Source organism: Tachyglossus aculeatus, chromosome 13 (assembly GCF_015852505.1).
Source record: "Tachyglossus aculeatus isolate mTacAcu1 chromosome 13, mTacAcu1.pri, whole genome shotgun sequence".
NCBI lineage: Eukaryota > Metazoa > Chordata > Mammalia > Monotremata > Tachyglossidae > Tachyglossus > Tachyglossus aculeatus.
In genome coordinates, this window is record NC_052078.1 from 8,956,497 (window position 1) to 8,971,223 (window position 14,727).

General features: G+C 43.1%; 1 protein-coding gene across 1 annotated transcript in view; it reads right to left on the reverse strand.

Annotated features, from left to right (window-relative positions):
- Window positions 1-14,727, reverse strand: part of PTPRN2 (protein tyrosine phosphatase receptor type N2) — a 661,085-nt gene that overhangs the window by 479,392 nt on the left and 166,966 nt on the right. The window contains exons 7-8 of the mRNA XM_038755516.1: window positions 13,756-13,796; window positions 12,071-12,459 (exon numbers count right to left, since the gene is read on the reverse strand). Of these exons, the coding sequence (XP_038611444.1) occupies window positions 12,071-12,459; window positions 13,756-13,796 (430 nt within the window). The remainder of the gene's footprint in view (window positions 1-12,070; window positions 12,460-13,755; window positions 13,797-14,727) is intronic.

Sequence of the window (14,727 nt, forward strand, 5' to 3'; positions counted from 1 at the left end):
ACTCTCCAGGGCTATTATGGAAATCTCCCACCAAACTATGCTAAACTCAAAAAACATGCAGTGCCCCACACAGTTCTGTCACGTCTCAGCATGGTTAAAAGAGAAAATGGTCCCAGGGTTCCTCAGGCCTTTCTAAAAACCCCTTAAATCTTCCAGGTCATCTGTGCTAAAAATGAAAACACAGAACAGAGATACTGCCACCCAATCTCATTGAATCTAGACACGGATTTAAGATGAGACCAAGGGACTTCCCTCTTTTGCTGAAATGTTGCATTTTTTTTTCTTGCAGGGTCCAATATTAATTTGAGATTTACAGCAAATAGTATAAATAGCTGAAAGTCTGGAAAAAATATCTAAAGTACACTTGGCACACACTAGTTTAGAATTAGAATCTGAATAATCACAAGTAGATTAGTTTCTCAGAACCGGCCAAGCAATTTCTATGGTGCCAAGATATGGGACAGAGCATTTAGGGCATGAGATATGGGGGTCAGAGAGATGAGAGGGGACTTGGAAAAATAAAATGAAATCCAAACTGCTTATCCATGATGCTCAGATTATACTTTCCACATTTTCAAATTCCACATGGGAAGCCCCATTGATGGGTTCTACTCGTTCCCCTTCCTTTTTTCCCCCTCCTTTTTAAAAAAGGTAGTTGTTAAGCTCTTATTATGTGCCAGGAACTATACTAAGAGCTGGGGTAGATACAAGCTAATCAGCACAGTCCCTGTACCACATAGGGCTCACAGTCGAAATGTGAGGGAGGAGGATTTAATGCCCATTTTACAGATGAGGTAGCAGAGGCACAGAGAAGTAAGGTGATTTGCCCAAGGTCACACAGCAGACAAGTCATGGAACTGGGCTTCCAGGCTTCCAGTCCTGGTATCTTTCCACTAGGCCACACTGCTACCTCATCCTATCTCTCAGTGAGGAAGGAAAGATAAACTAAAGGAAGAGAGTTGTGTCACACCTAAAGAAATCAGTCAATCAATCAATCGTATTTATTGAGTGCTTACTGTGTGCAGAGCACTGTACTAAGTGCTTGGGAAGTACAAGTTGGCAACATATACAGTCCCTACCCAACAGTGGGCTCACAGTCTAAAAAGGGGGAGACAGAGAACAAAACCAAACATACTAACAAAATAAAATGAATAGAATAGATATGTACAAGTAAAATAAATAAATAGAGTAATAAATATATACAAACATATATACAAGAAAGAGGAGTCAGAGGTAGCATGTATGAACCGCAGCAGAGATGGGCTTAGGTACCAGGCCGTAGTTGCCTCCAGACTGCTCATTCATTCATTCATTCAATCGTATTTATTGAGCGCTTACTGTGTGCAGAGCACTGTACTAAGCGCTTGGGAAGTACAAGATGGCAACATATAGAGATGGTCCCTACCCAACAACGGGCTCACAGTCTAGAATGGGGAGACGGACAACAAAACACGTGGACAGGTGTCAAGTCGTCAGAACAAATATAATTCATACTGGGACTGCTGTCAGCCTAATAGCCCTTCCTGCCAATGGGGAGAATGTTGGGGTCAACTAGAAGGGAAAGTTTCTGCAGCTACGATATTTCTGTCATCTGCTCAATATCAAGACACAAATGACCTAAATGGAAAAGCAGATCTTGGACCTGAAAAAAAAAAAGACTCAGTGCAGGATGCAGCCTTTAGATAATTAGCAAAGCTGTGAGCTACGCCACGACAGGGGAGGCTTCTCTTCCCTCATCGACCAAAAGGTGAATATGCAGTGGTGCTCTGATTCAAACCCCAAGCGTTTCTCTTTTGACAGACTTAAACCGGAAAGCATGTCTGCAAACCTGGATGCAATGGACCTGGCCGGGGGGAAAATAGAAGCGCTCTAGAAATCCAAGCTATTCGCATTATTATTATTAGAAATGAAAGGCAAATGCCCAACATGATAATAGAGAACAAAAGGTTGAACTGGAGGGGAAGAAAAGGCGAAAAGGACAAGGCAGAAAGAAATGCTCTCTCAAAGAATTTGTGTGTGTGTGTGTGTGTGTGTGTGGTATTTGTTAAGCACATACTGTATGCAAGGCACTGTACTAAGTGCTGGGGTAGATACACAATAAGTTGGCCAAAGTCCATGTCGCACATGGGGCTCACGGTCTTAATCCTCATTTTACAGATGAAGTAACTGAGGCACAGGGAAGTGACTTGTCCAAGGTCATACAGCAGACAAGTGTGAGAAGCAGCATGGCCAAGTGGGAAGAGCACAGTGGGAGTCGGAAGACCTGGGTTTCTAATTCTGTCTCTGCCAATTGATGATGATGATATTTATTGAGCACTTACTATGTGCACAGCACTGTTCTAAGCACTGGGAAGGTTACAAGGTGATCGGGTTGTCCCACGGGGGCCTCACAGTTTTCATCCCCATTTTACAGATGAGGTAACTGAGGCTCAGAGAAGTTAAGTGACTTGCCCAAGGTCACACAGCAGACGTGGCAGAGCCGGGATTCAAACCCATGACCTCTGACTCCAAAGCCCGGGCTCTTTCCAGTGAGCCAGGCTGCATGGTGACCTTGGGCAAGTCCCCTTAATGTCTCTGCACCTCAGTTTCCTCAACTGTATGTGGAACAGGGACTGTGTCCAGCCTGATAAACCTATATGTACCCCAGCACTCGGAACAGTGCTTGACATAATAGTAATATGAGAAACAGCGTGGCTCAGTGGAAAAGAGTCCGGGCTTTGGAGTCAGAGGTCATGGGTTCAAATCCCAGCTCCACCAATTGTCAGCTGTGTGACTTTGGGCAAGTCACTTAACTTCTCTGTGCCTCAGTTACCTCATCTGTAAAATGGGGATTAAGACTGTGAGCCCCCCGTGGGACAACCTGATCACCTTGTAACCTCCCAAGTGCTTAGAACAGTGCTTCGCACATAGTAAGCGCTTAATAAATGCTATTAATAATAACAATAATAATGGTATTTGTTATATAATAAGTGCTTAACAAATACCATAAGAAAGTGGCAGAGCCGGGATTAGAACTCAGGTCCTTCTTACTCCCAGGCCTGCGCTCTACCCAATAGGCTACACTGCTGGTTTCAAAAGTCACAGATGTAAAATTTATAGCCTGAGGAGAGTTTGAAGTCAAATTCAAATGGGGAGGGGCACCCTCAATGGACTCTGAGAGCTGATCTCTGACACTGAATGGGAGGTGGAAGCAAATTCTTCACTTGTGAGGAAAAGGGGCTGCCTAGCAAACGGAGAATAATAATGATAACAGTGGTGTTCATTTAAAGGCTAAGTGCCAGGCACTGTACTAAGTGCTGTGGTGGATACAAGCAAATTGGGTTAAAGACAGTCCCTGTCCCATGTGGAGCTCACAGTTTCAATCCCCATTTTAAAGATGACGTAACAGGTACAGAGAAGTGAAATGACTTGCAAAAGATCACACAGCAGACAAGTGGTGAAGCTGGAATTAGAACCCATGACTCTCTGACTCTAAGACCTGTGCTCTATCCACTATGCCATGCTGTTTCTCTAAGTTCAGGGGAGAACTGATGGCAAGAGGTTAGTAATTGGGCCACACTTCTCCAATTACCCCTAAGCAGGTTCTCTAACTCCAGTTCTTATATCTTTTAGATTTTTGAACACCATGAGGGCAGGGATCATGCTTAATTCTCACCTATGTATCCTCTCCCAGTACTTAGTACAGAGCTCTGCACAGAGTAAGTGCTTACTAAATATTTTTACAACCATTACTACTACATAAAGTAGCAGGAGCAAATTAGTTCAGGGCTGGCAGCCACTGAGAGGAGAACTCTCTGATATCTTAAAAGGTCTTTGTTCATGGGCCCCAGCACTCACAAGCACCTAAAGTCAAACCACCAGGATTTCTTCCGGGATATCAAAGGTTAATAAAACCTTAGTTTGCAATTCTATTAAAAAAAAAAGACACCCAAACCCTTAGGATTGACAAAGGGCATTTCCCAAGGGGATTCCATTTTTAAGGTCCTAGATATCACCCCTGCACTGGAGAGATTAGATGCTGATTTTTCTAAATTCTACCCCTGAAATGCAAATTTCACCAGCTAATCTTTCTTGAGAACATCTCAGTGGGGAAAGTGGCCTCCATTTGAAATCTTCAACTACCTTCCCTTCCTCTGATAGACAAAATTGTTTTGTTTTCTTCCTGACTTCTGCCTTGGAGCTATGATGATAGGAACCAGAGAGAAGCATAGATAAATAAATCAATTTAGAGAGCAAAAGCTCGTCAGCCATGGGCCTCTTTAGAATAAATTATGTGGCTTTGCAGACAGATAGTGAGAGAGTATGGCTCCCCTTCATTCTCTTTTTCCCTATTCAGGCAACTTTAACCCCAAATGCAGGGAACAGGACCAGATGACGTCCTCTCCGACAATTGACTGAAGGCATTTATTGAGCACCCTCTAAGTGCACAGCACTATGCTAAGCATTTGGTAGAGTACAACGAAATATAGAACACAATCCATTACAAGGAGTTTATCATTTAACAGGGGAGACTGGTACAAAATTATTTAAGGGTAAAATAGAATGCGAAGGTGGTCAAGTGAATAATGGTAGAGTATTAGATTTTTAGATTGTGAGCCCCATGAGAGCCAGGAACTGTGTTTAATTTCCTCCTGTGTATTTTCTTCCAGCATTTAGCACAGTGTTCTACATAGAGCAAGAGGTTAATAAATATAACTTCTAGGCTGCAAGCTCCTCTCTACTAAAAGCTCCTCTAGACTATAAGCTCGTCCTACAGACGGAAAACTTGTTATGGGCAGGGAATGTGTCTACTAATTCTGTTGTATAGTACTCTCCCAAGTGCTTAGTACAGTGCTCTGGACATAGTAAGCACTCAATAAATACCACTGATTGATTGACAAATACTATTACCACCATATAAATCAACACGTGCATAAATATTTATTTTACTTGTACATATTTACTATTCTATTTATTTTGTTAATGATGTGCATTTAGCTTTAATCCTATTTGTTCTGACGACCTGACACCTGTCCACACGTTTTGTTTTGTTGTCTGTCTCCCCCTTCTAGACTGTGAGCCCGTTGTTGGGTAGAGACCGTCTCTAGATGTTGCCAACTTGTACTTCCCAAGCGCTTAGTACAGTGCCCTGCACACAGTAAGCGCTCAATAAACACGATTGAATGAGTGAATGCTCTAGGTGACTATGTGCAGAAATGCTGAGGTGAGAGTTGGAGGGATAGGATGTGCGGAGAAGAAAACTAACTGGGGAAGCCCTCCTGGAGAAGATCATTATTTAGGAAGACTTCAAAGATGGGAGGCCTTTGGTGGGGTGGATTTGAAAGTGGAGGGCGCTCCAGGAAGGGGTGACGACATGCACAAGGGGTGAGAGGCAGGAATGGTACAGGTGAAGAACTGTGAGTAGATTCACATGGCACTGGCAGTAGCAGGTGAAGAGTGAAGATAAGTAAGGAGGCAAGAGCTGGTTGAGGCCAATGGTCGCAAATTTTACCATTAAGGGTTATTTCCCTGTCACCAATATGGGGAAGCATTCATTCATTCATTCAATCATATTTATTGAGCGCTTACTGTGTGCAGAGCACTGCCTAGTGAAAGCAGCTCGGGTCCAGGAGTCAGAGGACCTGGGTTCTACACCCAGCTAATAATAATGTTAACAATAATAATGATAATAGTATTTGTTAAGGGCTTATTATAGGTCAAGCACTTTTCCAAGCGCTGAGGTATTTTTTAGACTGTGAGCCCACTGGTGGGTAGGGACTGTCTCTATATGTTGCCAACTTGTACTTTCCAAGCGCTTAGTACAGTGCTCTGCACACAGTAAGCGCTCAATAAATACGATTGATTGATTGATTGAGGTAGATCTGAGCTAATCAGGTGGGACATAGTCCCTGTCCCACATGGGGCTCCCAATCGTAATCTCCATTTTACAGATGAGGTAACTAAAGCGCACAGAAGTTAAGTGACCTGCCCAAGGTCACACAGCAGACAAGCGGCAGAACAGGATTAGAACCCAGTCCTTCTGACTCTCCAGTCTGTGCCCTGTTAGGCCATGCTGCTTCATGTTGCTTCAGCTCTGCCACTTGCCTCCTGTGTGACCCTGGGCAAGTCACTTCAGTTCTCTGGGCCTTAGTTTCCTCATCTCTAAAATAGGGGATCCATACCTGTTCTCCCTTCTACTTAGACTGCAGGCCTCATTTGGGACAGGGACTGTGTCTGATCTGCAAACTTCACCGTATCTATCTTGGTGCATAGGAAGCACTTAACAAATATCACAATTATTACAGCCAGTGTTCTATGCCAAGTCCTCTGTCACAAAGCAGAGCCCATGAGTTGAGAGTCTTCTGGCTAACTGATTATACAGCCTCAGGTGCTTTTATTGCCAGACAACTGCCATACATCTTCCTTTAGATGAGCATAAGGTATCAAACTAAAGTCTCAGATAAATGCAAGGGGATCACTTGCAGATTCCTAATTAAAGATCTTACAGGCTAATGATCATACACTGAGGGTGGAAACCAGTTGAGCTCATCTCAGCACTATGACGAATCACCTACAATTAAAATGGAATGGTCGAATGTGGCCACACGAACTCAACTGATGCTCAGTCACAGAGAGTCCAATCCCTGATGCCAGAAGACTCGATGGCACGCGATCCAATCCTTCTGCTTCGGTGGACTTGACTCCCTGCAGTTAGAGCAGGAATCGCCTGAGCCCTGTCTGCTCGAGCAAAGGCAACTGCTCCCATCAGCACCAGTCTCTGCTCAAACTTCCCGGAGCACCAATCGAACTTCGATCTGTTCTCCGACCCTGGTAATGAGGTGCAGTCTGGGTCTTAGATCCCAAACCTTTCCCAGTGAGGCTGGGCATCAGTTGCAGAGGACAGAGCTTCAGGGTTGAGTCCTAAGACTCAGAGAAGTTCATTTTAGCCTGATTACTGAAGGAGTCTGCCACCTGCACAGGGAGCTAGAGCTTATCTAGAAGCAGCACGGCCCAGTGGAAAGAGCACAGGGTTGGGAGTCAGAGGTCATGGGTTCAAATCCCAGCTCTTCCACTTGTCAGCTGTGTGACTTCAGGCAAGTCACTTGCTTCTCTGAGCCTCAGTTACCTCATCTGTAAAATGGGGATTAAGACGTGGGACAATCTGATCACCTTGTATCCTCCCCAGTGCTTAGAACAGTGCTGTGTACATAGTAAGCACTTCACAAATGCCATCATTATTATTATTATCTCTGGTCAAGTTGGGCCATGGAATTTCATTCGTTCATTCAGTTGCATTTATTGAGCGCTTACTGTGTGCAGATACATTCCCTGCCCACAATGAGCTTACAGGTGGCTGGACTGGAGGATGTCACTCCAATGGGTTTAGCCTTCTCTGCTCCATGGACCTCTCCCAAATGGAGGGGCTGGTTGAGAAGAGGCTGTAACACCTTGAACCCTAATACGCTGATTGGTCTCTCTAGATGTTCTGACACCTACAAGGTAGACAACTGGGCTTGTGATCACTTGTAGCTGTTGAATTTGAGTTCCCCTTTAGTCCTGCTCCATTGAAGACAGAAAAGGAGGATGGGGACCGAAATTGCAACATGAAGGCTTTGGGTGAGATAGATGCAACAGCTTCCTAACGGTGGGGGCGACTAAAGAGTATAATGGGAAACTAAGGGAAATTGTGGAACCTCCATCCATGAAGGTCTTTGAAAATAGGATAATGCTTATCTCTCTAGGCTATTTTAAGTGGCTGAGAGCAGGAGCACGGACAATGGTATTTTAAGGTCACTTAAAAATCTACGATTTCTGGGAATATCAAAACGCCTAAAAATGACCAAGAAGATGGTGAATACGAAGCTTTAGGGAAAGAGTTCTAAAGGATAGATTCTGAACCAGTTCACTGAATAAACTATGGGGCTGGAAAAATGACTGGAGTAAGGGCACTATTTACAAGGTCAATCACGTAAATAAGGGACCTGGCAAATAGTTGACCATTAGGCAGAAAGGAGGCTCTCCTAAGGTAGAAAAAGTATAGGAGATTTCACAATAAATTTTCAGAGACTTGATTTGAGACTCCGGGAGACATCTGGCGATAACATGGGCATCCCTTTCAAAATGTCCTTGCTTTGTTCTCAGTCCCTGCTTTGCTTTTGACATCACTCTCACCACCCCCTCAGGTTTTGGTGGCGGTGTGTTTCCATTCCCCTAAATCCAATTTGATTGGCTGGTTCCAAATTACCTCATGAATCGAACATATCAGATAGACCATGAGGCCTGTGGGAAATTATATAATCCAGTTAAAAGGCAGTTTCTTCCCTGCTGGGAGATAAGTAACCCTTTGTTCCAGTTTTTGAGGCGATTTTACAAAAGATTTCCATCCTGGGTTAGCTCACAAATCTGTTCGTATTGACCAAAGTCCCAGTGGCTGAGACGTACCATGATGAAACACTTCATCTCAGAGGGCTGCAGATGAATGGCTCGCTCATCACCCAATTTTATGGAAGCCTTCAGATTCATCAGCAAAATAGAAATCAAAGTGACACAGCCCTGGACATCACCCCCTGTTGTATCCGAAAACTCACATATACAAACAGCGCGCTGATTAAAATAAGCCCAGTATCCTTCTTTGACTTTGGTCCCAATGAAAAGAGCATCCACCCTCATGCAATGTTGTTATGTTGCATCCTTAAAAGGTCTGGTCATTCAATCCCTGAAAGGGAGTTTAAGCAGAACAGCAACTCTAATCTGGCTTTCATGAGGAGCTGTATGGCCTACTGGAAAGATCACAGGCCTGGAAGCCAGAGGACCTGGGTTCTAATCCGGGTTCTGCCAATTGCCTGCTGTGTGACCTTGGGAAAGTCGCTTAACTTTTCTGGCCTCAGTTTCCCCTTCTGTAAAATAGGGATTCAATGCCTGTCCTCCCTCCTACTTATATGGTGAACCCCAGATGGGACATGGACTGTGTTTGACTGGATTAACTCAGCTCTTAGGACAGTGCTTGATACATGGTAAACTCTTAACAAATACAATAATATTAATAACTTACTTATTAAATGCACCATTCATTTCAGGGCGTTTTTCCCAGTTCCTTCTACTAATAGTGGTCTAGAAATATTACTTGACAAATTTATTTTCTGAAATGATAGTTGTCAAAATAATAGAAGCAACAATAGTACTCAGAAATTATACTGTGGAAAAGGGAATCTGTCAACTCTTTGAGCACCGTCCCTTGATAAGGAATGACTATAGGTTGTAGTATAAAAAAGCTTGTTCTACAATACTTCTATTTAAATGGCAAAGAAAGCTCATTTACCCTAACAGATGGTTTTCCATTTTTGAGGCATTAAAAATGAACGAAAATACAGTGCTGTTCAGAAAAAGAAGGTTGACGCCACTCAAAATATCACTATCATGATAATTCCATTACTCCTGGAAAATGACCAATAGTAACAGGAAATGACCCATTCTGATAGGGTTCTCTCCATTAAAAAATGCTGAGACAGCACCGGGGAGGATTTGTTAGACAATTGCCTACACTGAAACTGTCATTTCATTCCTAAGATTAGCCCTGATGTATAGTATAGATTGGTATGGATTGCACTGCTCTAAGCTCCTGAAAGGTCACTAGACAAACAGCAGGAGTGACCTATTGTTCTTGCTGTTGACAACGGGGCTGCCATTTTGACAAGCCTTTAAAACTATCACAAATCTTTTCTTCAAGAATTACATGGAGATGTTCACCTCTTCTTTGGGACACAATTAAAACCTCGCATCTTAGAAACGCGGCTCAGCAATCTGAAGCACCTCCTTGGTTCACACCCAGAGAGCCAGAGAAGCCTGGGAATCTAGTGTTGAATGCATCACCTCTGACATCTGTCAACTAAACCGCTGCATGCCATCTTTTTAGGAGCGCTTGGAATCAGAAGGTGAAAGAACTCAAGTTATCCTTCTGGGTGTATAAAAGGGCTGACCATATTGTTTTTGTTGAAAACCGGGACATCGGATATTATTTCAGTTAAAAAATAGGATCCTGGGACAGTAGCTGATGCCTTCTCTTTCTCTCTAGTGACTCTGAGAGCGCACAGGGGCATGGGGCCAGGGCGGCGTGGGGAGGGAGGTGGGACTAAAGGGGAAGCAGAATGTGGGGGCAGAGTTCCACGCCACTTCGGGGCTGCCTATACTTCAAGAATGCAGACGGATCTGCACTAAGCACGTACTGAACACGGTCCAACCTAGAAATGGAAGTCCAAGCATTGTTAAAACACAAGAGCCGCACGGTGGGGAGGTGGAGAGCAAGAAAGGCTGACCCATTTAGCCAGTGGAGCCCCAATTCCAGGACATCCTGGGAAGGCAGCCAAAAACTTGAGATTGTCTCTGCTAAACTTGGATGTACGGTTACCTGTAGACAGGCTCTTTAGCTGTCTGACCACTAGTTGCGGCTGGATTTCGACTGGCCAATAAAACGCTACTGAGAGGGAAGGGTAATGCATTATTTTTTTGGTACCAGAAAATTCTATAACAAAGAAATATTTTGGAAATTCCGATACTATTCAGCACAAAGATTCCTGCATAGTGCTCTAAGATTGAGGCAATTTTGTCTATAAACACATAAAAGATGCCCCCAAATAATAATAATAATTATGGTATTTGCTAAGTGTTTACTATGTGGCAAGCACTGTTCTAAGCGCTGGCGTAGCTACAAGGTCATCAGGTTGTCCCACGTAGGGCTCACAGTCTTAATCCCCATTTACAGATGAGGTAACAGGCACAGAGAAGTTAAGTGACTTGCCCAAGGTCACACAGTAAGTGGCGGAGGTGGGATTAGAACCCAAGTCCCCTGACTCCCAAACCCATGCTCTTTCCACTAAGCCACACTGCTTCCCAATTCACTACTGGTGTGTTCTACACAATTTATTAAGACCACTCATGCTGATTATTAGGCACTTATTGGTTCTTGGGCTGGGCTACGGCCTTGGTCTGGAGGTTGCAGGGTTTCCCTGCTGAGGCAAGAGCAGGGAGGGTACGTGGTGACCTTTGTGCCAATTGTTTGTGAGATGAGATGTGAAGTTTGGTAATGCAATCCAGAATACAGTGCTGTATCTCAGAAATGCCCAGGACAATGATAAAGGGCTACACAATCGGGGCTTGATAGTCTCTATGGTTGGTAGCATGATTCTAGCCTTGGTAGATCGTGAGGTTGTTGTGGACTGGGACTGTATCTATCCGTTTGTTGTTGTTTTGTACTCTCCCAAGCACTCAGTACAGGGCTTATCTGTTATTTATTTAATGTCTGTCTCCCCTTCTAGACTATAAGCTCATTGTGGGCAGGGAACATGTTCACCAACTCTATTATGTTGTACTCTCCCAATCGCTTAATACAGTGCTCTGCACACAGTAAATACTCAGTAAATACAATTAATTGATTCACTGTATTTCCCCAAGCATTTAATACAGCGCATTGCACCCAGTGGATGCTCAATAAATGCCATTCCTCTATTAACAAACACATACAAATCTAAAATTCCTTAATAAGTTTTTCATTTAAAACACTCCCTAAGTTATCCGAAGGATAACTTTTCTGAAAGCATTACGGTAAATGTCAGAGCCATTAGCGATACCACCTGAAAAGCAAAGTGTCGCTTACATCCAGCTTAGAAGGTACACGATGTTTGGACTTCTGCTTGGGTTACTTTCAGATTGAATATCAGACTTTGCTACTGTGAATCAGTTTGTTTGGTTTTTTTCCCCTTAAAGATTACTGAGGCCCTGGTATTTTAGGTACTTTGATGTTCAGCATTTAAAGCTTGGTCTTTAACAGACGGAGGGAAACTGGATTAGGGCACAGGTCATAGGGGACATCAAACACCCAAGCCTCATGTAGCTCATATCACAAACTTAAAGGAAAAATGGGAAGCCTCTTCTCTCACTTTCACATTTGCTAGAAGCCCAGAAAGAAAAGAGCTTATTGATACTTTAAGAAACGGCTTTCATATTGACTGCACTGCTATTCCACTCACGTGGATTTAACTCTCTATTTTCCCATTGGAAAAAAAAATAAAAATTACAATTAAAATTTTCTACTTACTCTTTGTCGGTGACAATGTAGCCATATTCCTCATCATCAGAAGACTTCACTTCTAACTGTAGGCCTTCCCCTAGGTTTTTCTGAGGTCCTTCACGGTGTCTTTCATCCTGCTTCAAAGTCCCCTGCACCCAATGCTGGAACTCCAAAAACTCATCGGACTCGGGCTCAGAACTCATTTTCTTCTCAGCTGTCAGTTCTTTGGAAAAAGTCTCGCTCTTGACATTTTCAACCCCGGTCTTCTCTTCCTCTGAGGAAGAAAAGGAGGCCTCTGAATCTTCGGACTTCTTAGCCTCAGTTTTCAAGGGTTTTTCAGGCGGAGGCTCCTTTGACAGGTGTTGGGATTCGTGTTCATTCAACAGGTCCACGAGTGTGGCACCCAAACCTTTCACCTGTGATGAGAGTAGAGTTTTCTTTATAGCAAGAGGCTCTCTATACCACTTAGGCAGAAGGCACCTTTATGTCATAACTCCCTGCATTGGCACTCCAATTAGAAACCAGAAGTGGAAATGGGGGGAGCAGAGAAGCCTCCTCAGGGATTAAAATGGGAAAGCTGGTTTCTGCAAACTTTACTCTGAGCTATGCCTATTGAGTCCAAAATAAAATGCCCTCTGGCCAGTGATAGAAAATTAGACATCATGGCCTGGTGGAAAGACCACATGCCTGGAAGTCAGAGGACCTGGGTTTTAATCAAGGCCTCATCACTCATCTGCTGTGAGATCTTGGGTAAGTCACTTGACTTCCCTGTTTACTCATCTGTAAAATGGAGGCTAAATCCTATTCCCACCTATTTAGAGGGTGAGCTCCATGTGAGACAGGGATTGTGTCCAACCTGATTACCTGGTATCTACACCAGCTCTTAGTACAGTGCGTGGCATATAGTTAGCACTCAAAAAATGCCATAAGTAGACAAGACCTAGAATTAAAATTCCCTATTGCCCCTACATTGCGACAACTCTACAAAGAGCTCTTGTTAATTTAAATAGGACGAGTAAAAACAACTGCAGCTTTTTTTTCCCAATTTCATCTGTTATAGAAGCCAGAAAAAGTATCAATTATGATCTAAGCCCTTGCCCAAGGCTCCTGCATGAAATCAGCCTACTCACGTTATCAAATTAGGCAGCAGCAACTTGCAGTTGAAACTGGCCAAAACTGAATTTAAGTAGAGAGCTCAGGGCTATAAAAAGCTCCAGATCTCACCTTCAAATGTGGCATGGATTTGGCCCACACTATAATTTCTCCCTACTTCGGTCTTCAGTCCTCACTGTGATAGTTTTTGGTCAAATAAAGTATGCACTGTTCATTTAGTATTGATGCTAAATTTAGCTGGTGAAATTCTCCCTCAAGAAAAATAGAAATCGTTTCTAGAGAATGAAAAAATCAGAGTGTGTGTGTGAGAGGGAGAAACAGAAAGAGAGAACTCTTGCTCATGCCCTGAATTGACTGCGAACCATAAAATGTTGCTCAGATTATAAAATCAACCCCGGTTGGGTATAAATCTGTCACTTTCTTTTTATTGTTCGTGTTGCTTTCATAAGAGTTTTCTCAATGGCTTTATAACTAGTAACAGCTTTATTAGTCCCCCTTGCTGATTTATTTCTTAGGAGTACTGTTACATAATTTACTCTAATAATCCTGGTCTAATCATTCTCGGTATGATATGCAGTATTTGTGCAGAAACACTTTACCTCCTCATAAACTCGATCACCGCCTTCCTGCACACCATTATCTGAAAAAGACATGAGTGTTACATAGACATCTTTGTCAACTTATGTCACAACAAGTCACATCAATGCTCTCCCCAAGTACCAGGCATAGCATGCCTTTACAACCAATTTGGCACTGAGACAGTCTAACTAACCAATACAGTGAATGTACTGTGGCGTATTTCATTAATTTCAGAGGGACAGTGAGTGTAAACTCGTTGGGGTCAGGGAACATGTCCACCAACTCTGTTAGGTTGTACTCTTCCACTCTTGGTATGGAGCTTTGTACACAGTAAGCATTCAAGGAATATGTCTGATTAATTGAGTGTAATGGCTTCTATTAAGTTCAGTCACAGTTGTTGACCCGAATTCTCCCCAGAGCCCAAATCACCCTAGGATATTAAATCCAGTCCTTCGGGAGAAGTATTAACTCTTTCAGGACACTTAGATGCTGCCCAAGATATCTTGACTAGTCCTCCCTTGGTCTAAAACAACTCCTAGGCCATCTGTAAGCACCTAACTATCTCTCACAGTGGGAGCAAGAGAAATTGTACACCTTGCAAACATACCCAACTAACTTGACATTGTAGTAACTGCCAGTAATCTAATTCATTATTCCAAAATTGGAGTTCATTTTCTTTAATTTATGACAAGTGGGTGATTTTGTGTGTGTGTGTGTGTGTGTGTGTGTGTGTGTGTGTGCATGCGTGCATGCACAGAGATCATCAGCTTCAATGCCTGTTCTACCTTCCCCTTAGACTGTGAGCCCCATGTGGGACAGAGACTGTATCCAACCTGATTATCTTGTGTCTACCCCAGTGTTTAGCATAGTGCCTGGAACAAAGTAAGAGCTTAACAAATAACAGATTCATCATTATTATTCAATAGAAATTCCTACAAAAATGAGTTTTTTTGGAAATTCATCTCTCTCATCTGTCACTTTGTTAAAAAAAA